The sequence below is a fragment of the Danio rerio genome, chromosome 15, assembly GCF_052040795.2.
Source record: "Danio rerio strain M-AB ecotype USA chromosome 15, GRCz13ab, whole genome shotgun sequence".
NCBI classification, from domain to species: domain Eukaryota; kingdom Metazoa; phylum Chordata; class Actinopteri; order Cypriniformes; family Danionidae; genus Danio; species Danio rerio.
The window spans coordinates 21,030,304-21,053,801 of record NC_141035.1 but is presented as its reverse complement, the minus strand read 5'-3'; the positions used below and the strand labels follow the sequence as shown (position 1 = coordinate 21,053,801).

General features: G+C 40.9%; 2 protein-coding genes across 52 annotated transcripts in view; both read left to right on the top strand.

The window, feature by feature from the left end:
• The window catches only part of LOC147840601 (uncharacterized), a 570,564-nt gene that overhangs the window by 432,472 nt on the left and 114,594 nt on the right, over positions 1 to 23,498 (top strand). The gene's annotated exons all lie outside the window — the stretch shown is intronic.
• ncam1b (neural cell adhesion molecule 1b) overlaps positions 1 to 23,498 on the top strand; it is a 220,620-nt gene that overhangs the window by 193,714 nt on the left and 3,408 nt on the right. For 30 of the 51 annotated variants that reach the window (XR_015508306.1, XR_015508305.1, XR_015508304.1 and 27 more), the window contains 3 exon segments: positions 16,763 to 16,958; positions 19,750 to 19,866; positions 22,262 to 22,828. Coding sequence is in view for 13 of the 51 variants with exons in the window: in XM_087282351.1 (XP_087138477.1) it covers positions 16,763 to 16,958; positions 19,750 to 19,866; positions 22,262 to 22,828 (880 nt within the window). In the remaining 38 variants the exon portion in view is untranslated. 51 annotated transcript variants of the gene reach the window in all.

The window sequence follows — 23,498 nt, the reverse complement described above, 5'->3', positions numbered from 1 at the left end:
TTGGAGCTACAGAGTTAGCACAGGCATTTTTCACGACTGCTTCAATTACAATTGCAATGCATTTGTTGTGGGCCCATATATTTTAAACAAATCTGTTTACTCCATTTGGAAAAATCATTTTTACATCTGTCTTTTTTTTTTTTTTTTTTCATCTCGCTTTATTTAATGGCTACATTTTACTTATGTTATGGCAAAAAACAAACATGTAATAAATGATTGTTTATTTACTACTTACTCTGATAAAAAAGTAAAAAAGAAAAAAGGTAACACTTAAGTTTAAGTACTAATTCTCACTCTAACTAGCGACTTATTACCTGCCTATTATTAAAATATTGTCTGTTTATTAATACTTATAAAATACATATTCTGGTTATATAGAAATCTTATTCTATATCCCCAATCATACCTAATTCATAAACCCAGCTACTACCTTTAATAGCTATTAATAAGATAAGCAAGAGTTTATTGATGCAAAAGTCATAGTTAATGGTTTAATGGTTTATTAACATAAATATATATATATATATATATATATATATATATATATATATATATATATATATATATATATATATATATATATATATATATATATATATATATATATATATATATATATATATATATATAATATTCCAGCAATTTTTTACAATTTTCAACTTTGTACACAGTTCATTTTAAATACTATGAAATATTCTGCTGTGGATGTAATAAGCTGTTCTTCAGTCACAGATGAATGAGCTCAGGTCTGGAGTGTGTCTGTGGGCATTCAAGTTTTCTCATCTACTTTGAAGCAAAACAAGCTAGCTCTGGGATCTTAATTAAGTGTTTGCTCCGTTGAGCGTTGTTTGTTTAATGTAGAACCTCACAGTCTTCAAGGACATTTTCAAATCATTTTTGTGGTTGTAAAGTCATTCAGTGAAGCAAATACAGTATGTTCTCTAATTAACTTAACATATAATAAATAGTTTGCTCTTTGCTACTCGCTGTGTGGGCTGTGAATGCACTGTGTTTTGGGGCAACATTATGAAGTGAAGTGCTAATTTTGTGTGTTATGCATAATCTACAGTAACACTGTCCTGTTATTATCCTCATTAATGCAATAAACAACACCCACTGTCCCATCAAAACCATTTGCTGGGCTTTTGCATGCTTTTGTTTTGTGAGTCATCTTCAGGACGTGCCATTTATGCAAGATTATTTCTTTAAATTTTTTTTTTATCTATTTCTTTTTTAAAACTAACACACACACACACACACACACACACACACACACACACACACACACACACACACACACACACACACACACACACATCAATAATTTCCTTTGAAGGTAATTCTTAAAAATCTTACAATTTATTAAAAGTATAGTGTTCTATAAATTTAAAGTCTAATAATGTAATTTCCCATTAGGGTTGTGCAGTTGTATTATAAAAAAAAAATGTTATTGTGTTAAGGCTTAGTGAAACTACCAAATCAGACATAATTTAGTTACTGTACATGTATACTACTGGTCAAAAGTTTGGGGTCAGTAGGATTTTTAAATGTTTTAAAATAAGCTTTTCCTGCTCACCAAGGCTGCATTTATTTAATCAGAAATACAGTACAACTTGTAAAATTATTAAATGTTATTGCACTATAAAATAACTGTTCAAAAGTAGTTTTAAATTTAATTTAAATATTTCTTCAAATTATTTTAGAGATGAATTTCAGCTTCATTACTCCAGTCTTCAGAGTCATGTGAACCTTTAGAAATCAATTTAAAATTAGTTATATTATTATTATTATTATTATTAGTAGTAGTAGTAGTAGTAGTAGTAGTAACGACTGGAGTAATGATTGCATTTGAAACTACATACAATAAGAAAGCAGTTATTTAAAATATTTAACATCTTAACTTTTATCACATTTAATAAATTCCAACTTAATAAACAGAATAATTTTCTTTTGAAAAAAAAAAAAAAAAACATGAAAAAAATGACCCTAATCTTCTGACCGGTAGTGTACTTATGAAACATACTGTGCAGTATGTCGTACATGAAAAGCTTGATTGGTTGCTGTATGAAAATGAAGAAATTAACATGTTAACAGATTACATATATTTCTTATTTTGTTGCATAATGTTTAATACAAATCACAGTAAAACAAAAATAGTATAGGATTGTAAAGTCTAATAATATCATTTCTCATTAGGGTTGTGCAGTTGTATTATAAATAAAATTGTAATTAAAAAAACAGAATCTATAATAGGGCCAAACAGAATCTGCAATAATTTTTTTTTGCTATTTCTGCTTAAAAATCTGCGGGTTTATGCACAATTATTTTGAGAGTATCGTAATTAAAAACAATATTTAAATAAAAAAATTATATAGATATTTTTTTTACTTTATTTAATGTTTACAATGCAAATCCATCTAGATTAACCTATTTGGTAAACAAAGCTAGTCTGTCTTATGAAATATCTACTAAAAGATAGAAAATGTTACTTTAAAAACTGTAAATAAATAATCAATAATATTACTGAAATTAATTTAAAAACTGAATAAATTAAAAACTAACACACATTTATAAAAGTAAATAAATAAAATCAATGATGAGCTAAAAACTTGCGAATACCTGCAGATTTCTGCGTGCACAGATTCTGTGTGGGCCTACTGATGGGTCAACAACATGTGCAAGAGTGAATTATTGTAAAAAATAAAAAACGTAAACAAAAAATAACCAGCTTTTTATTTGGACTCCACAATAAAATCACACATTTCATCCTAGTATTATTAAATGTTAAATATTTATATTCATATATTGTTTTGTATTTCTTTATTTTGCAATATTCCAATGTCAATTTAGATTTTTTTACAAAATCGATTGCCCCGTATTGCCAACAACACCTGCAATTTAACCACAAAACAGTGTTTTACTCACAGGATGACAGAGTATTACAATACCATTTCAAATATAGAGGTGTAAATTGAGATTTATATATCACATGAAAGCTGAGATACAACTGTTTGAAAATTCAGAATCTGCGGGTTAAACAAATCTAAATATTAAGAAAAAAAGCTGTCTAACTGAAGTGCTTCACAATAAACATTGAGTTTTGATATATATATATATATATATATATATATATATATATATATATATATATATATATATATATATATATATATATATATATATATATATATATATATATATATATAAATATATATATATATATATATATATATATATATATATATATATATATATATATATATATATATATATATATATATATATATATATACTACAGTAGGAAAATTACAAAGTGTCTTCTTGAAATATTATCTTTTTTGAGTATTATAATGATTTTTGTCATAAAAAATAAATATTTTTTTGCAAATTCTGAAATATATCCATGCAACATAAGACTAGTTTTCTGGTCCAAGGTCACATTTATAATTTTACATTTTTATTTTTGTGACAGTAGTAAAAAGACACATATGGCACTTGGTACTGAGAATGACCCAACTCTCACAATCTTTCTTTTACCATCAGCTTTCTGCTTTCATTCATATTCCTTTTTTCCACTTTACTTTTTCATTTTGAGACTTTGTTTCTGTGTTTGACTTATTTTTCTGCCTCTTGTTTTTCTCTTTTTCTCTCTCTCTCTCTTCCCATTTCCCTTTCTCCTTGTTTCTCTGTTGTCCTGTCGTTGCTCCTGGGCTTGGATTTGGATGGACCATCACATGCACTCATAACGCAAACGTCCTGGTGCCAAAAACTCTTCCTCCTTCCCTATGTTGTGATTATTGCATGACTGCCTGTTTCTCATGTCCATCTCTATGTGGTGTAGTCTCTCTGAGTGGTTCTTCAGTGTCCTCCGCTCTAGCGTCCCTCCTGCTCTCTCCAGTATTGCTGCTTTTGCTTTGATAGAGTCGAGGACATGTCTTCTCCTCATGTTGAGGATCCTCTGCATGATTTGTTTCTGTATCTCTCTAATGTGCTGGAAACACTGAGCCTCATAGACAAAGTAACTACGATTATGACTTAAGAAAATACAAAACGTCAGTTTCAGATGACCAAACGCTTAAGATGACTGTGCTTTTTAATTTGTCATTAAAAAAGTAATCTCTTTTTATCGCATTACCTAGTCTAAAAGACACATGCACTGTTTTGTGTAAGTAAAGCTGCACTGTGTCATTTCTGCAGCACTATATTGGATTGACTAGATGTTAAGCCCCGCCTTAAAACTACTTTGTAATCATAACTTGTCTTTTTTCATATTATTGTCCCTTGAAAGTTTATGGGGGACCTATTTTGGAGGAATTTCATATGCAGTCAAGAGTGTCCCTATTATGAAGTTTGTTATTATGTTTCCTACAGTACGTTTATATTCAAGGTAAATAATGATAAGAATAAAAATAAGAATAATGCTGTTTTCTCATAATATTCATCGCTTTCTCAAAGAGTGCCACACAATTTGTTCAAAGATTTGTTCATTCTAAACTGGGTTGCAATGTTTTTGCAACAAAACTAGTAAAATGGACAATCAAAACTATTCCAATAATATTAAACCTTAAATTATACCACTGCCCTTCTTTAAATTACACAGTATACATCAGTGTATAGATTATTATAGCACATATAATTTTGCACTTGTTATTTAGCAAGAATAGTTTGTGATTTACAAAGTAGATTGAAGATAAAACAAAGAAGTTATCTCTAAAACAAACGCAAGAATTGTGACAATTCAGCTCATTTTTAATAAGCAGCAAATATAGTTTTGAGTGTATTTTAAACACAGAAAAGATATTTCATTCAAGGTTGGATACCTGTAACTATTGACATCTTTAGTATGAAAAAACTAACTCTATTAGAAGTCAACGGTTACAGATTTTAAACCGGTTTAGATCAAGTCAAAGTAGAGTAAATGATGACAGAGTTTAATTTTTGGGTGAATTATTCTTTTAAAAGTATGCCAGTTATAGTTGAAACCTGTGGACTTGGCAGCCCTGATTCTAAGCCGCTTCTTTTTCATGTGTCTATACTCTGCTATGATTGGTCAAATGGTCCAACCACTTCAGTGCATGTTTGAAAGAAAATGCTCATTACCATCTGGCACTGAGGGCTACATCTGGCACTGGCACTTCTGCTTCATACTGTAGGATGGTAACAACATATCAATTCAAGCCCAGTTCTGCTGATGATTACATCAAACATTTAAACAGCTAGGTGACCAAGCCAAACATTAAATTGTCAGTATAATAACCAATCTAACGCTTTTCTGTTGAGCTGATGAACACTATGACCAATCAGCATTTGGATTTCTCAACACTAAAAATAGGCAGTTTGGTTTTGGGCACACACAATTCATTCACATTCACAATTCACACACAAAATCATTTTCTGGGTTTAATGTAAACAGGATTATTTTATTGGAATTTTTTTTTTTTTTTTTTTTTTTTTTTTTTGTGAAAGATGTGCTATAGCCATGGCGTCACAACACAAAGCTATTAATTGTTTGATATTGAGTCAAAGTACTGTAAATGTTCATGGACAGCCTGTATAGACTATATAGTTTGGCATTATGCATTGTGTTACAGGTCTACATACACTGTAAAAAATGCTAGGTTGCACACAATTCCTTAATGTTGTTCAAACACAAATTAACAGTGTTGGGAAAGCTACTAGGCTTTTTTTTTAGTGAGCTAAGCTATTAATTACTCTTCCTAAAATGTAGCCTAACTAAACTAAAAGCTCCCTACTGGGAAATGTAGCAAGCTAAGCTAAAAGCTACATGGCAAAAGTGGCTTAGCTACATCTAAGCAATTTTTTTTTAATCAAAGCAACTTCAACCCAAGTCAGTTCTGTCTTAATGATCAATAAAACTGCCAATGAAACATGCGGCAAAATTGTCACGATCAGTTATTGTGCTTTTTATGGTCCTGCTTCAGAAATACTTCCTGTACAGTCATCCTTTCATCAAGCAAGTTTCTTGTGTCAGCCCGGTGATTGATTGGCAACATCACCGAAGGGAGCGGGGTGGCAGTAACTCACCAAAAAGTTTGTTTTCGATTACCGTAAAACACGAAGCTCTATGAATGGTGGTGGCATTACTTAATGATTCATGATCTGAAATGCATGGACATTACTGAGCTACTTGCTTAAAATAATAGCTTCGCTACTGAAAAGGTATTTGATATAGAAAGTAGCAACGCTACCGCCACGCTACTGAGAAATGTAGTTAAGCTAGTAGCGTCACTGCTTGTTGTGATGCTACTGCCCAACACTGCAAATTGATTAAGTTGACTTAATTGTTTTAATAAATTGAAGTAGATTAAACATAAAACAATTGTGTTATCCCAAAACAAACTTTGTGTTAAATTGTGTTGATTCAGCTCATTTTAAATAAGTAGTTTGATTAAGCGGCAAGAATAATTTTTGGAGTGTAGATCAGTTACTCAAGTAAAACGTTCGAGGTTACAGAAGTAACCCTTCGTTCCCCGAGGAGGGGAACGGAAGTGCCATGAATGGGAGGATTCGGATCAGAAGCCGCTTATCTGGAGAGTATTGAACGGGCCAATGAATGAAATTAATTGGCAGTGTAAGCTTGCGCAGGTGTGCGACATCTGCAATTATCTCAGCATATAAGCACACCTGAAGCCAGCAGACGCCATCCTTTTAAGCTGAAGAGACTTTCAAACAGCTAAGGGACAGTCATTATGGCGACGGAATATGGCACTTCCGTTCCCCTCCTCGGGGAACGAAGGGTTACTTCTGTAACCTCGAACGTTCCCCTTCGGTTGGGGAACTTCAGTGCCATGAATGGGAGAATATGGAAAGCGCCATAATGACTGCACCTTACCAACACCCCCGATGAGGAGATAGTCAAGCAAGCGTGACGCACCCACATCATGGGGGGCGCGGTCCTCCAACGTGTCCCTGGCCCTAATTTATCCTACTTCAACAGAAGTTTTACGGATTTAGATATATTTTTTGGGAAGTCGTGAGCATCTAGATAATTCTAGGAAATACGACAGTACGTTGGGAAGCGTGCAATCCCGATAGGGAGGACGCTGCGGAGGCCATCCGTTACCCAAGGGGGGGATAGATGGCAGAATTTACCTATGGACTAGCCCTAAAAAGGGGGAGTACGCATAGCAAAAGAGTGGTTAGCGGAGAGGGAAGACACGGGTCCACCCAGGGGGGGGACTTAACCGTGGCGGAATAAGCATATGGGATCGCCTAGTGGGGATCACGCATAGCAGGCACCTATACCCAAAACGCGGGCTGACCAGCGGGCAGACCTACAACGTAGTGGGCCAGCAAGTGACTCCTCCGCTGAGTCAGTGCTGGGGGCCACGGAGGAATCTGCAGGGCTCACCTGACGGGGAACTTTACTGACAGATAAAAAAGGCGCACGTACCTCCGTGTTAGGGAGAATGGCGCCGCAAGCGTGTTTCAACACCCTACCGAGTTGTCTCCTCAATCACCAAAGGGTTACCTAATACCCTTGAGGAAACCGGCTCCACTCGCAGATTGTAAAACCTTGCAAATGTGTTGGGTGTCGCCCAGCCCGCAGCTCTACAGATGTCTGTTAGAGAGGCGCCGCGTGCACGCGCCCAAGAGGATGCAACGCTCCGAGTGGAGTGTGCACGAACTCCCGGGGGACACGGCTGACCTCGACTCGAATAAGCGAGTGAAATGGCATCCACAATCCAGTGGGATAATCTTTGTTTTGATACGGCACTTCCCTGCTGCCGACCGCCATAACAGACAAAGAGCTGCTCAGATGATCTAAAATTCTGAGTACGGTCCACATAAATGCGCAGAGCGCGAACTGGACAAATTAAAGAAAGGGCTGGGTCTGCCTCCTCCGGGGGCAGCGCTTGCAGGTTCACTACCTGATCTCTAAAGGGGGTGGTAGGAACCTTGGGCACATAACCGGGGCGGGGTCTCAGGATGACGTGAGAGTAATCCGGCCCGAATTCCAGGCACGAGTCACTGACCGAAAATGCCCCCAGGTCCCCGACCCTCTTGATGGAGGCCAACGCAACCAGCAGAGCTGTCTTCAGGGACAGAAATCTTAGAGATACTGATTCGAGTGGCTCAAAGGGATCGGATCGCAGACTCGTGAGAACGAGGGCGAGATCCCAAGAGGGCATGAGAGGGGGGCGAGATGGATTAATTCGCCTAGCACCCCTAAGGAACTGGATGATCAGGTTATGCTTTCCCACGGTGCCGCCAGCTACCGCGCTATGATAAGCGGAGATGGCGGCCACGTAAACCTTGAGAGTGGAGGGCGACAGCCTGCTGTCCAACTTCTCTTGAAGGAAAGAGAGCACAACACTAATCTGGCAATTTCGGGGGTCTTCTCTGCGAGAGACGCACCATTCAGTGAATAGACTCCACTTCAGGGCGTAGGCGCGCCTCGTGGAGGGGGCTCTAGCCTGAGTGATGGTATTAACCACCGCAGTCGGTAGGTTACCTAAGTCTTCCTCGCGTCTAGGGACCACACGTGGAGGTTCCAAAGATCGGGGCGAGGGTGCCAGATGGTGCCCTGTCCCTGAGAGAGTAGGTCCTCTCTCAAAGGGATCCGCCAGGGGAGGGCCGTCGCGAGGAGTGAGAGCTCTGATATCCAGGTCCGGTTGGGCCAAAGGGGCGCAACTAGCAGAACCTGTTCCTCGTCCTCCCTGACCTTGCACAGAAACTGCGCGAGCAGGCTCACTGGGGGAAACGCATACTTGCGCATGCCCCGAGGCCAGCTGTGGGCCAGTGCATCCGTGCCGAGAGAGCCCTCGGTCAGGGAAAAAAACAACTGGCAGTGAGCGTTCTCGGGGGAAGCAAACAGATCGATCTGGGCCTCCCCGAATCGCGCCCATATCAGCTGAACAGACTCGGGGTGGAGTCTCCATTCTCCAGGGCGTAACAGCTGTCGTGAGAGCGCATCGGCTGCACGATTGAGCGTGCCTGGGACGTGAATGGCGCGCAGCGATTTCAGCCGCGGGTGACTCCAGAGGAGCAGACGGCGGGCGAGCTGAGACATGCGGCGAGAGCGCATACCCCCCATGCGGTTGATATACGCCGCCGCCGCCATACTGTCCGTCCTGACCAGCACGTGTTGCCGCTCCAGCACCGGTAAAAAGCGGTGGAGAGCGAGGAACACTGCCAACAGCTCTAGGCGATTGATATGCCAATGCAGCTGGGCACCCTTCCAGAGGCCCGCAGCCGCATGCCCGCGACACACGGCCCCCCAACCCGTGTTGGAAGCGTCTGTTGAAACAACAACATGGCTGGACGCCTGTCCTAGAGGCACACCGGCCTGTAGGAACGAGGGGTCGTTCCAAGGGCTGAGGGCGCGGCGACACAGCGCAGTAACCGAGACCCGGTGTGTGCCCGCGTGCCATGCGCGTCTGGGGACCCGATCGTGAAGCCAGTGCTGAAGTGGTCTCATATGGAGCAACCCGAGCGGCGTGACGGCGGCTGCGGATGCCATATGCCCCAGGAGCCTCTGAAAGAACTTCAGTGGGACCACTAGTTTGCTGTCGAGCTCCCTCAGACAGTTCAGCAACAGGCGAGCGCGTTCCTCGGAGAGGTGCGCTACCATGGTGATCGAGTCCAGCTCCATCCCGAGAAAAGAAATCCTCTGCACGGGGGCGAGTTTGCTCTTTTCTCGGTTGACCTGAAGCCCCAGTAGGCGGAGATGCCGAAGCACCCCGAGTGGGCTAAAATCAGCCAGTCGTCGAGATAATTGAGTATGCGAATGCCCGCGAGCCGAAGGGGCGCTAGGGCACCCTCCGCGAGTTTGGTGAAGACCCGCGGAGACAGAGAGAGCCCGAAGGGGAGGACCTTGTACTGCCACGCTCGACCCTCGAACGCAAACCGCAGAAATTGGCGGTGGCGTGGAAGAATGGAGACATGGAAATACGCGTCCTTCAGGTCTATGGCTGCAAACCAATCCCGAGGACGAACGCATTGGAGAATGCGCCTCTGCGTGAGCATTCTGAACGGCAGCTTGTGCAGACAGCGGTTCAAAACGCGCAGATCTAGGATTGGCCGTGACCCACCGCTCTTTTTGGGTACGATGAAGTATGGGCTGTAAAACCCACTCTCCATCTCGGCTGGAGGAACCGGCTCGATTGCACCCTTCGCCAGGAGGGCAGCAATCTCCTCTCGCAAGACAGGGGCGGACAGGGGGTTGACCCTGGAGAAATACACGCCCGTAAACTTGGGGGGCCGTTTCGCGAACTGAATCGCGTAACCGAGTCTGATTGTGCGTATGAGCCACCGCGAGGGGCTGGCCCGCGCTAACCAGGCAGGCAGAGCCCTCGCTAATGGAGTCATCGCTACAATCGCTGACGTACCAGCGGTGGGGCAGCGCGGAGTGGGTGTGCTGATCCGGGAAGCACGAGGGTCCCGCGGAAGAGCTGGAGGAGAGTGATTCGCTCTGGCTCCGCACCCTGACTCCGGAGAGGGGGCTGGAGGGCTGAGGAAAGGGAGACCGTCCCCCCAGCGCTCGTGAGCCACTGGCGAAGCACGTAGAGTCTGCGAGCCGGAAGGCAGCGCCTCCCGGACTGGCAGAACTCGTGCAGTCACATCCGGGGAAGGGAAAAAGTGCTCTTTTACTGATGTTTTGGTGGCACTGAAAAGTACCGTTGTTATCGGGGCCCCGCCCTCCAGCGGGGAAAGAGCAAGTTTCCTCTTCTCCGGATGGCCTGTCTCAGGGACGCTTCGCGGTCCGTTTACCGGACTTAACGGCGCCCTGGGCAGGAGGGGCTGCCTGCTTTCGAGGTGAACGCCGCGCCCGCTTGGCCGGAGGCGCAGGCGGGGGCGGGGCAGCACTCGTTGGCGGGCGCCCTCGGCGAGGAACAGCGGAGGTGGATGGCTCGGCGGGCGGAGCGGGCTTACGGCCACGCCGATAGATGACATTGCCCATCGCATCCGACTGCTCTTTCACCGCCTTGAATTCCTGGGTGAATTCACCGACGGTGTCGCCGAACAGGCCAGCCTGGGATATGGGCGAGTCAAGAAAGCGAACTTTGTCAACGTCGCGCATATCGGCCAGGTTTAGCCAGAGGTGGCGTTCCTGAACCACAAGTGTGGACATCGTCCTCCCCAGCGCACACGCGGCGGACTTAGTAGTCCGAAGAGCATAGTCGGTCGCGGTGCGCAGCTCATGTAATAAGCTTGGGTTGGACCCGCCCTCGTGCAGCTCGGCCAGCGCCTGCGCTTGGTAGCGCTGGTAGGTGGCCATCGCGTGCAAAGCAGAAGCAGCCTGGCCCGCAGCCTTATAAGCTCTGGCTCCGAGGGAGGCAGACAACCTACAGGCTTTGGACGGGAGGCGGGGCAAACCCCGCCACGTAGAGGCGCCGCGCGGACAAAGATTGACCGCGATAGCGCGCTCCACTGACGGGATCGCCTCATACCCCCTGGCAGCTCCGCCGTCAAGGGCGGTGAGGGCGGAGGCACTCGCAGCACGGGCAGAGAAAGGTGCCCTCCAGGACTGCGTGAGCCTACTGTGCACTTCCGGGAAGAAGGGGACGAGAGGCTTCGAAGGCTTCGCCTTCTGGTCCTCTACGTAGCACCCATCTAGTCGGTCCGGCCGCGGAGCTGGGGGATAAACCATCTCCAACCCCACGGCCGAAGCAGCCCGGGAAAGCACGGCTAACATGTCCGCTTCAGGATCCGATTTGACAGCGCTCACCTGCCCGGAGGGGGCGAGCGGGTCCGGATCTTCGTCGGACAGTGAAAGCCCACCCTCCGATGCCGCGGAGGACATCTGATCTCCGGTGTCAGCGAGTGTGAGAGCTACCATCTGGTTAGACGGATCACTCTCACCACCCGAAGCTTGGATGGAGCGCCGTGAGGAGCGAGAGGTCCGCGAGCCCGTGGGCGGCGGATTAGCTCCCGCTGAAACCCTCAGATCTGCCCGAGCGCCCGCTGCTTTTTTAGAGCAGGAGGCAACTGGGGTGGCTCGCTCTCTTGCGAAAGTTAGCCGCGATCTTAGCTGTGCAACGGTCATGGCATCGCAATGACGACATGAACCGCCCGCGAGCACCGCATTAACATGCTGGACCCCCAAACATGCAATGCAGTGATCGTGTCCATCATCCGGAGACAGGAAACCCCCGCATCCAGAAACGCACAGTCGGAGCGCCATCCTGAAAAGGACGTGCTGCACGACTGTGTTGCTCTTTTAGGAAAGTTGCAACTATACGCACCGCTCTGGAGGACCGGACCCAAAGAACCGCAGGCAAGGGAGTAACCCAGCTCGACCGTCTGCCACCGCGAAGACCCACTCTGGACCGGGAGACACACTCGTTCGCTCTGAAGTGCTGATCAGCAAGAGGAACCCTCATCGACTCACTCAGAAAGGATCTGAAGCGAAAAGGATGGCGTCTGCTGGCTTCAGGTGTGCTTATATGCTGAGATAATTGCAGATGTCGCACACCTGCGCAAGCTTACGCTGCCAATTAATTTCATTCATTGGCCCGTTCAATACTCTCCAGATAAGCGGCTTCTGATCCGAATCCTCCCATTCATGGCACTGAAGTTCCCCAACCGAAGGGGAACTGAAATTACTGATGACTCATTTTGGATCAGTCATTTTTATGAAGACAAAACTTATTTATTGTGCACTTTAGTCTTTAAAAACTTTCTTGACATTTTACATTCACAAACATCTATACACTATGCATTGCATTGAGGGTAATATTTGAAAAAGCCAACACAATCTCACGGCAATTCGTAACTTTTTGATTTAGTGGCTAACTCGTATGAATTCGTACAATTTAGTACGATTTGCTTATCCCCCAATGACGCTTGGGTTTAGGGGTAGGGTCAGGTGCCACACCTCCTTTTTAAAATCGTACAATTTTGTACGACTGAACTTGTACGAATTCGTACGAATTAGCCACTAAGCTGACAAAACATAAAATACTGACGTTTTCTCGTGAGATCAGGCTGTAAAAGCATAAGTGGGCCACTTTAAGAATAATTTAGAAGGGCACAATTTAGTGAATCATCCTAAAAGCAGTTCAAACATAATGAAACTGAATTTTTAAGACTCCAGTTAAGTTTATGGGCTTCTGTTGGTTTGTAAACAGTTGCTTTTTCAGTTTGATGTAGTGCTGCTGTGCAGATGCAGAGATGACACATTTCACCTTAAAGAATGAGAGAGCGAAACCCTCAAAAGCAGAGCGAGAACACACCTCGTCTGTCTCATTTTCTTAGACTTATTTTGCTCTGCGGATGTTTGAACTAAAACTGTACCAGTCCTTTGGGAGCCAACTTTGTAACAAACCTTTCAGATGTTATTTTATTACTGAAAAGACTTTTTGAGGCTTCTATTACTGTAAAACAGCAATGTATTATAGTCATCACTAGGGCTATTGTTCACACGTGGCATTATTAAATTCATTTTTTGTATAATGTTGTAGTGTCTTTTTTATATGTGTAATTTTGGGATTCTTTTATGATCCCAAACCTTTTGAACTGGGGTGTGTATGTAATTTGAAGCGATACACTAAAACATTAATCTGTCACAAATAGTGTTTATCTTCTGCCAGTTGTCTTCATGTCATCATAACTTAACGGTCACTGGTGCTTATTGGTAAGTATTCATTTTAGGTTACAAAGATGTTTTTAGCTGTTATTTTCTCATCCTCGTGATGCTTATGATGCATATTCCACTTTCTCAAAACATTTTGAGTTCTATATTAATACTTCTTTTAATGCACATATTTCAAAATAAGATACTCTAACCCAGGCATGTCCAAACTACGGCCCGCGGGCCATCTGCGGCCCGCAATCAGTTATTTGGCGGCCCGCGAGGCTTTTTATAAATATCAATAGAATCTGGCCCGCTATACAATAATGAACGTAATTCAAAAAATAACCACCGGGTGTCGCTATTACATTCATTCAATTAAGCAGCAGTTCTTGTTATGATCTATCTATCTGTCTGCCTGTCTGTCTGTCGATATGTCTGTCTGTCTGTCTGTCTGTCTGTCTGTCTATCTATCTATCTATCTATCTATCTATCTATCTATCTATTTATCTATCTATCTACACACAGTTGAAGTCTGAATTATTAGCCCCTCTTTGATTTATTTCTTCTTTTTTAAATATTTCCCAAATGATGTTTAACAGAGCAAGGACATTTTTACAGTATGTCTGATAATATTTTTTCTTTTGGAGAAAGACTTTTGTTTTAATTCGGCTAGAATAAAAAGCGGTTTAAATTTTTTTTTTTATGAACCATTTTAAGGTCAAAATTATTAGCCCCTTAAGTCTTCAAAACAAACCATTGTTATAAAATAACTTGCCTAATTACCTTAACTTAACAAGTTAACTTGCTTAACCTAGTTAAGCCTTTAAATGTCACTTTAAGCTATATAGAAGTGTCTTAAAAATACCCAGTCAAATATTATTTACTGTCATCATGGCAAAGATAAAATAAATCAGTTATTAGAAATGAGTTACTAAAACTAATATGTTTAGAAATGTGTGGAAAAAAATCTTCTCTCCGTTAAACAGAAATTGTTTATATATATATATATATATATATATATATATATATGCGTGTCTGTGTGATGTATGTAAAATTTGGCCCGCGACAACGTTTGTTTTTTGCATCTGGCCCTCGGCCCAAAAAGTTTGGACACCCCTGCTCTAACCAATAGTATTGAATAAAATGTCAATGTGCAATCAATGATTCAATTTTGTATATTGAAAACTATGTGGTTTATGAGGACTTTATATTGCTGTATTTTATACTCTCTAAAGCAAACACACATTATACCACCCAACCCCACGTCTAAACCCAACCTTCACAGCAAACATGTGACACATTTTGATGGTTAAAAGATCCTGTTAAGAATGATTTTTACCCATTTTGAATGATAAGGAGTCTAGGACACAGGGCATGTCCTCATAAACCATCTCAACAGTTTAATCTCTAGTCATACCCATGTCAAAATACAAATTTTGGAATAGAATACTCTCGGTGCGCTGTATAATATCATTGCACCTGCTGAAGCCATGGTAAGGCAACAAAGATCCCTGATTATTATGTCAAAATGAGAGTACAGTTCCTAGTCATATCAACATAGAAAATAACAACTTTTCATTTTCTGTCAATTTTAGTACATGTAACTACAGAAGAGTCATGCTTTAAATAATAATTAAAAAAAAAGAAAAAAAAATAGAAACTTTGGTCATTTTTGAGCAGGGCTTAATTTGTTAATCGCGAGGTCCCTGGAACAGATCAGGATAACGGATCCGGCATGTTACCAGAGAAGGTAAAGGAGTCGCAGAGGAAAGTGAAGAGCTGAGTGGTGGGGGGAGTTGTGTCGCGGACGAAAAGGTTTGGAAAGTCGCAGAAGAAAGTGTAGAGCAGGGGATGTGTGTGAAGAAGGGTGGGTTAGGGTTAGGGTTAGGGTAACACATCAGTGGATCCAGATCCAGCTTGTTCTGGCACAAATTAAGCCCTGTTTTTGAGTAAAATGCTACTGTAAATGTCCAATCTGATTCAATGATCTATGCTAAGCTAAGCTAAAAGTGCTCCCGACAGACCTAGAGTTTGACTAAATGGATTTAAAAATGGTAAAACTCAACTGTTTAACTTGGACTGTTCTTTTAATGTTGGTAAAATCCACAAATTCTGTGAACTTTGTTGATATATTAATTTTAATAAGTTTCATGACGCTACAATCCTGATCGCAAAATGCTGTTGGAGGGACATATTTCCAATACACCTTCACTCTCTGAAATAAAGGTACAGGAGCTGTCACACACCCAGTACCTTTTTAAAAGATATATATTTGTACCCAAATAGTCCACAGTGGTACCTAAAAGGTGCATATTAGTATCCAAATGTACCTAAAATCTTTCTTTGAGGTACCATTATGGACCCTTACGGTACATTTATGTATCTTTTTAAAAGGTACAGTACTGGCCTAGTGACAGCTCCAGTACCTTTCTCCAGTATTTCTGAGAGTGTAGAAATGTTTTTATCCAAAAATGTAAATCATTTTGTGGTTCACTCACCTCTATGTTACAGAAACATGTTTGACTATTATTTCTATGAACATTTAAAGACTCAAACAAAATACCTTATTTTAGAAAGACAATGATATGCGGTTTAAAACAGCACAAAAGTGAGTAAATTACTTTCTGATTTTGGTTAAACTGAAAAAAATGGTGGTTCATTTTTCAGAGGTTGTATGGTACTGTAGCAATGTATGAGTAATACACTCAATATTTGAACCGTTCACTGACAGTCAAACACAAAAAAACTGAGCTGTCAACTGAAAATGTTACAACCAGTATCTGATTTCTGAATGAATTATTCAGTTTTCCGTATATTCAAAGTCTGACTCATTCACATGAGTATTTTTTTTTCGTCAACCACAGCCCCTTCACTTTCATCATATCGAAAGCAACAGCCAAGATATTAGTCAAAAAATCTCCTGTTGTGTCTTTGAGCAGCAGTCAAACAATTTGAGGAAATAAGAACAGAATAGTCCCCAAAACAGCCGAACCTGTGTTTTACATTTATTGACTGCACAATTCTGTCTGTATGAGAGTTGTTAGCCTTGCCTTGTTGCCTTCGCCAATTGTCTTTGCTCTGCTGAATCCTGATAGTCTTGTGATCTGAAAATAACTCGTGCTTGCTAGACTGTTACATTTTATGTAATCTGTGCATTTCCAGTGTGTTTGACAATTCCTCCTGCTCTATGTTTGTCTGTATCTCTCCTATTCCTCTTCAAAGACTCAATGGAGGACGGGCCGGGCCTGAACACTGGTGTTATTGTTGGTATTCTTATCCTGGTGTGTGTGCTGCTCTTGCTGATCGTGGACGCCACCTGCTGCTTCCTTAACAAGTGTGGCATCCTCATGTGCATCTGCGGTAAACCCGGGCAAAGCACCAAAGGCAAGGACATAGAGACCGGCAAAGCTGCCTTTGTGTGAGTTTTCACAATGCACATGCACACACTACTAAGGGTTTGTACGGGTCCTTGAAAATGCTTGAATTTTAATATATTGTTTTTAACGTTTAAAAAGTTTTTTAAAGTTATGCTTGGAAATGTTATTGTAAACTGTGTTGCTTTAATAGCAATATACTGAATAGGTCATTATAATTCAATATTTAAATAAAATAAATCTTAATAGAGTAAATGAAAGCAATTCAACTTTGGGCTTGGGGTAAATATGCCATCAGAACTTTTCATTAGAATGATATAGCAAATAGCGTCTAATATAGTTTGGTGAATTATGTGTATATATGTAAATGTATAATTTTCTAAACTTGTAAACTTTGGAAATATGTAAATGTATAATTTTCCAAACGTTATTTTTCCCTGTTTATTTATGCATTTTGGGACCTTACTCTTTCTTCCAACAACTTTTAATCTTTGAAAAGGTTAAAAAGGTGACTTTTATTAACAGTTTTAATGGTAAAAGTGATATATTGTCTGGGTTGATGTTTTAATTTACTATTCAAAAACCTTTGTAATAACCTGCCATTACATTTTCTATTATTTTACAAACTTATTTCTTGATGTAACCCACTGGTCCTACTGCACCCAACCCGATTCTTTGTATGGAAGTCGATTGCCTTGGTTACACTTACCCCCTAAACCTCACTCCCATCCCATTTGAGCCCCCACATGTAACCCACCAGTCCCACTGCACCCACCCCACGCTGAGCTAGGATCAGTTACTCTAACAAGGAGGCTTAAGGCCATGGCCCCTAGTATCTGGGGATAGAGCATCTTTGAGGTCAGAGGAGCGTGTTGTATGTGTTATGTTTCAATATAACCCCACCATTCTACTGCACCCAGCTGGTCTGAGCTGTGACCGAACTGGCGATTCTTTACATGGTAGTTGGTTGCTCTAACCAGGAGGCCCTTTAGCTTCTGTCACTAGAGCACCTTTTGAGGTCAGAGGAGTGAGTTTTATCTGCATAGCACTTTGCTAGCTGGCCTCCGTTACACTCACCCCCTAAACCTCACTCACATCCCGGACGAGCCCCCACATATAACCCACCAGTCCTACTGCACCCAACCTGGTCTGAGCTGATCCAACCGGCGGTTCTTTGTATGGGAGTTGGTTGCTCTAACAAGGAGGCTAACAACCTTGGTCCTGGTGTCTCGGTGGATAGAGCATCTTTGCGGTCAGAGGAGTGGGATTTACCTGCATAGCATATTACGGCACCATTGCTATTAAGGCTCTTGTTTGGGTCGAGGGTCCAGCAGTGCTTGTATTATGTTTTATTATTAGCATACTTTAATGTAACCCTGCCGGTCCTACACCACCCAACTCACTCCGAGCTTGGATCAAACCAGTGACTCTTTGCATGGGAGTCGGTTGCTCTAACAAACAGGCTAAAGACTATGACCTCTAGAGTCGGTAATTAAAACAACTTTTTACATCCGAGGAGCGAGGTTTATCTGCATAGCACTTCTCTAGCTGGCCTCTGTTACACTCACCTTCCTAAACCTCACTCCCATCCTGGATGAGCCTCCACATGCAACCCACCAAACTGGTCTGAGCTGGGATCGAACCAGCGATTCTTTGTTTGTTAGTCGGTGGCTCTAACAAGGAGGCTAAAGACCATGCTCCTAGCGTCTGGGGATAGAGCATCTTTGAGGTCAGAGGAGTGGGATTTACCTACATAGCACAGTGCGGCAGGAGTGCTATTATGGATCTTTTTTTTTTTTGTTCTAGGTCAAGCAGTGCTTGTATTATGTTTAATTATTGGCATACTTCAATGCAACCCTGCTAGTCCTACACAACCCAACTCACTCCGACACTATTTAGCACTATTTAGACATCAGAGGAATGAGATGTATCTGCATAGCACTTCACTAGCTGACCTCTGTTACACTCACCCCCCTAAACCTCACTCACATCCCGGACGAGCCCCCACATGCAACCAAGTAGTCCTACTGCACCCAACCTGGTCTGAGCTGGGATCGAACTGACCATTTTTTCTATGGTAGTCGGTTGCTCTAACAAGAAGCCTAAAGACCATGGCCTATCTTCACTAGCTGGCCACTGAAACATCCATATACTATTTCTTGCTCATTATATTATTTTAAACTACTAAAATATCAGTATAACTCAGCCTGTTAAACTGTAGAGTTGAATTTTCCACCTCAAAAGTCCACTGAGCCAAGATCAAGGTGACATTAATGCATAAAACTCTTAATTTTGACATTAATTCTGAAAACAAGACAATATCTTTTGCTTGTCTAGAACAGTGTTTCCCAACCCTGTTCCTGAAGGCACACCAACAGTACACATTTTAACCTCTTCCTATTCAAACACACTGGAATCAAATCATCAGAACATTAGAAGAGACTCTAAAACCTGAAATGAATGGTTCTGATTCGGGAGACATCCAAAATATGTACTTTCCAGGAACAGAGTTGGGAAACAATGGTCTAGGAAGTGCTTGTTGATTTAAGAATTACCTCAAGACAAAAAACTGTAAGTAAGAAAAGCATTTTTGTGTAAAGCATTGTGCAGTATAATGACTCAAATAAGATCATATTATACAGTACATGAAGAGCAGTCTGCACTGTAAAGCATCTGAATGTCAGAACGATTTATTTTCAGCCTCATAAGCTCTTCTTGTTATATAGTCCTCAAAGAAACATAAAAGAGCTCGTTTTATAGCATGACTTTAGTGACCTCATCTGAATCTACTCGCTGCTGTATAATGAGCAGATGTGTGTCTTTTTCTGCATGCAGTCAAGACGTGTCGAAAGAGCCCATTGTGGAAGTGAGGACTGAAGAAGAGGCCACAGCTAATCATGACGCAGAAGGACATCTTGAGCCCAATGAGACCACGCCACTGACTGAACCAGAGTAAGATCAGCTCTCTGACTTTCTTATAACTGATACTGCATTGTCACAGAGCATCTGCAATGCTAATAAGTCTGTTTCTTGCACTGTGAGTATATCCATTTAACACTTTTCATCCATTTTCAAACTTAAAGACAACATGAAACAGCGTTTTCAGTGCATTTGTATAAGCTGCAGACAGTTTGTGATATATGATGCACTAGTGACGCCAAATAAAAGGGAGAAAAATGACAACTGTTCTCCTCTGCTGTACTTGTGGTGACACCTAGTGGTAAAAATATTTTAGAAGACATAAATTATTTAAAATTAGCCACTATTAGTTACTTTAAAAAGCAAACTTGATATCTAAATATGATTGAGCACGGTAATTAAAAAAAAAATTCTGGTCATTTGGGTTAATGTTGTTTTATTTTATTCACATAATGATTTAACTTTCTACTTGACTGGAGCCATTCTGCTCCAGGTAAGAAATTAATTATTTTTATGAAGGATGAATTATTTATCAAGAAGGCATTCATTTGGTGTATTTCAGATGTGTCAGACATTTTTATGCATCAAAACAGCTAATTTATATGTATGTATATTTAGATATGTTTTTGTTAACAGAAATACAGCATATTAGAAGCATTTCTGAAGGATCATGCGACACAGAAGCCAGTGTATATGAATAAATTACCTAAATCTTTAAATATACTTCAATAATATTTATAAAAATATTTAATTTTATTACTTTTTAAAACATATTTTGTCAAAAAAAAAACAGCTTTTGTGAACATAAGAGACTTAAAAAACCAACAAAAATATTACTGACCTCAGACCCTTTAATTGTAAGTGTGCATGATTTCAAAACATTCTTAAAACTAGAGTTTGTTCGTATAAAGACCTTTTTGGAGTTATTTGCCTGATTTTCTATTTCATTATTTAATAATAATAATAATAAAAATAATAATAATAATAATAATAATAATAATAATTAAATACTGCATTTTAGTGACATTTTTAGCACTACTTTAAGCTGGATTAGTTTGTTGGGTAGTCATTATAACCACACATTTTGATGTACCAAAAATATATCCTAAAAATTTTAAATAAAGAAATATGTATAAATACTTATTTTTTAAATACTAATTACATCATAAGAAAAAAAAATAAGAATCTGTTAAAGTTTTAAATTAAAAGCTGTGGCCTATTCATTTATTAGGCCAATAACAAACTGGTCAGCACACTCAAGTTTCCTTCGTCAATGTGGAAATTTTTGTTAATAATAATAATGATAATAATAATAATAATAATAATAATAATAATAATGATAATAATAATAATTATTATTATTATTATTATGTGTGCTTCACGATTTTTTTAGCCTCCCTTGAAAAAAGTGCATTTGAATATTCATGGATAACAACAATAATCAAGTCAGAATTTAAACAAATTTTATTACAGGCCGCTTTTAGTGCTTCACACCTTTTTATAGGTCATTTATTTGTTTCAAGAATAAGTTCCAGGATTTAGATAAAGTCATTTGTAAAGTGTTTTCTCTAACTAAAAACAAAACAGTAGGTCAGTAGTGAAAAATAACTTCACCTATGTCAGATTGTGTTTTCTGGAAGTCACACTGAAGCGACAGCCAACTTATGATTCGGCTTCATCTGAAAGCCTTTTAGATGGGTTATTTTCACAACGTATGATGGTGTAGCAGTCAAAATAGGACAAATGACCTCATGTATGGAACAAATTCTGGACCTTTGTCAGTCAGGGGTGGGTCTTTCAAATGACCCGAACCCCACCCCTGGCTACGGGCCTGTAGTATGCAATTATATTCATATTTTTTTAGCAAAATGAATATTAAGTGTGAAATTGCATGAAATCAGATCAAATATTAATTCATCTGATGTTTATTGTATTTTCCTTCATGAATAGAGCCTGAGCCAAGGTATTTTCTTTTACTTTCTCCACTGTGCTATAAAATGAAGCCAAAAAGTCATCAATCAAAAAGTGGCCTACGATGTAATAGGCTATTAAATTCCTGTTTGTTTTATCAGAGAATAAAATAGCAGCAAAATCTGTATTTTTGAAGTATTGTCATGTAAAACTATGAACATCAATATCAAATGCTGCACAACACTCCCAAGGATATTCATTGAGAAAGTAAAAGTAATCCTTTTTGATTTCAAGTTGTCTTTGACACCATACTCATCCTTCGATTTCATATTTTAGCTCCCTCTAGTGACCACGAATAGCATCACCACTCCTACAAAACACCATACTGTATTACAAATCAGTATTGCACATGTGTTATAACCACATACCTGCAATGATTTGGTCTCTCCCTCGATGTGTCCCCTGTGTGTCGACATCACCCTGTGTCTGTGTCTCTGTTCTCTCCTTCTTCTCGCAGGCAAGTGACGGAAACTGCCGCCGCGGTGGTGGACTTGCCTCTTTCCGTGCCCACTAACTCAGACACAATCACTGACACTTTTGACCTTAGCCAGAGCAGCCCGGTTAGCGAAAGCACGACCCTCACCTCCAGCATCACAGCACCTCCCTCTGACCCTATTAACCCCGTCCACATGACACCCCCTGACAGCAGCACACCCAAAACCCACAGCAGACCTTCCATCTCATCCTCCGACCCGGCTAATGTTACTCTCCTGGTAGATCTGGCGGAGGTTTCTCCAGCCGTCCCATCAGAAGAACCAGTCCAAGTTCCTTCTTCCCCTACCAGTGTCGATCATCCTGGTACTATAATCTCAAAAGTCACCGAAAACGAGTCTGTTCAGAGTCCATCTCATGCCGCTTTAAATCCCATCAGCCCACAGGGCGACATCGCTGTCCCATTAGTGAATCATGAACTTGAGATTGATGGAGAGCTCCCACTGGCTTCAGACACAGACGCCACGCAGGATGGGTCACATGCTGGGGGTACAGCTGGCTCCAGTGGCCCATCTGCTCCAGCACAGGACGAGTATGGATCTCTAGATGCTCTCTAGATGTTCTCTTAGTTCCTTTAGTGTGTGTGTGTAGTGTTTGTTTGTTGTGGCCATTGGTTGTTTGGTGTGAAATCGCTGCATGTGCTCATCTAAAATTGAGAAATGTGCATGCGTTTAGTTTTACAGCTATAGAAAAAGGATGAAAGTTCATTCAAGTCATTTACTCAACCTCATGTCATTCCAAATTTGATGCTTGAAGAGATTTGAAGATACATGGGTCTATTTAGAAATGTAGGATGGGGCTTGGTTTTGTCTGTCTAGAATTGATTAGATATTTGACAATTGCTATTGGTCGTTCTCATTTGAATGACCGGTTGTCGTCCAACCCTTACATCAGTCAACATGCAACAATTAGAAGTAGAGTTTAATTTGATTAAATATAATGAAGGCAGGGGACGCAGTGGCACAGTAGGTAGTGCTGTCACCTCACAGCAAGAAGATTGCTGGTTCGAGCCTCGGCTGGGTCAGTTGGCGCTTGCTCCGTTTTCCCCCACAGTCCAAAGACATGCGGTACAGGTGAATTGGGCACATTAAACAAACACTCCACTTTTTTGAAAAATAGTCCCCTAAACAGTTGAGTTTTACAATGTTTAATCAATTTTAGCTTAGCATAAACCATTGAATCAAATTAGACCATTAGCATCC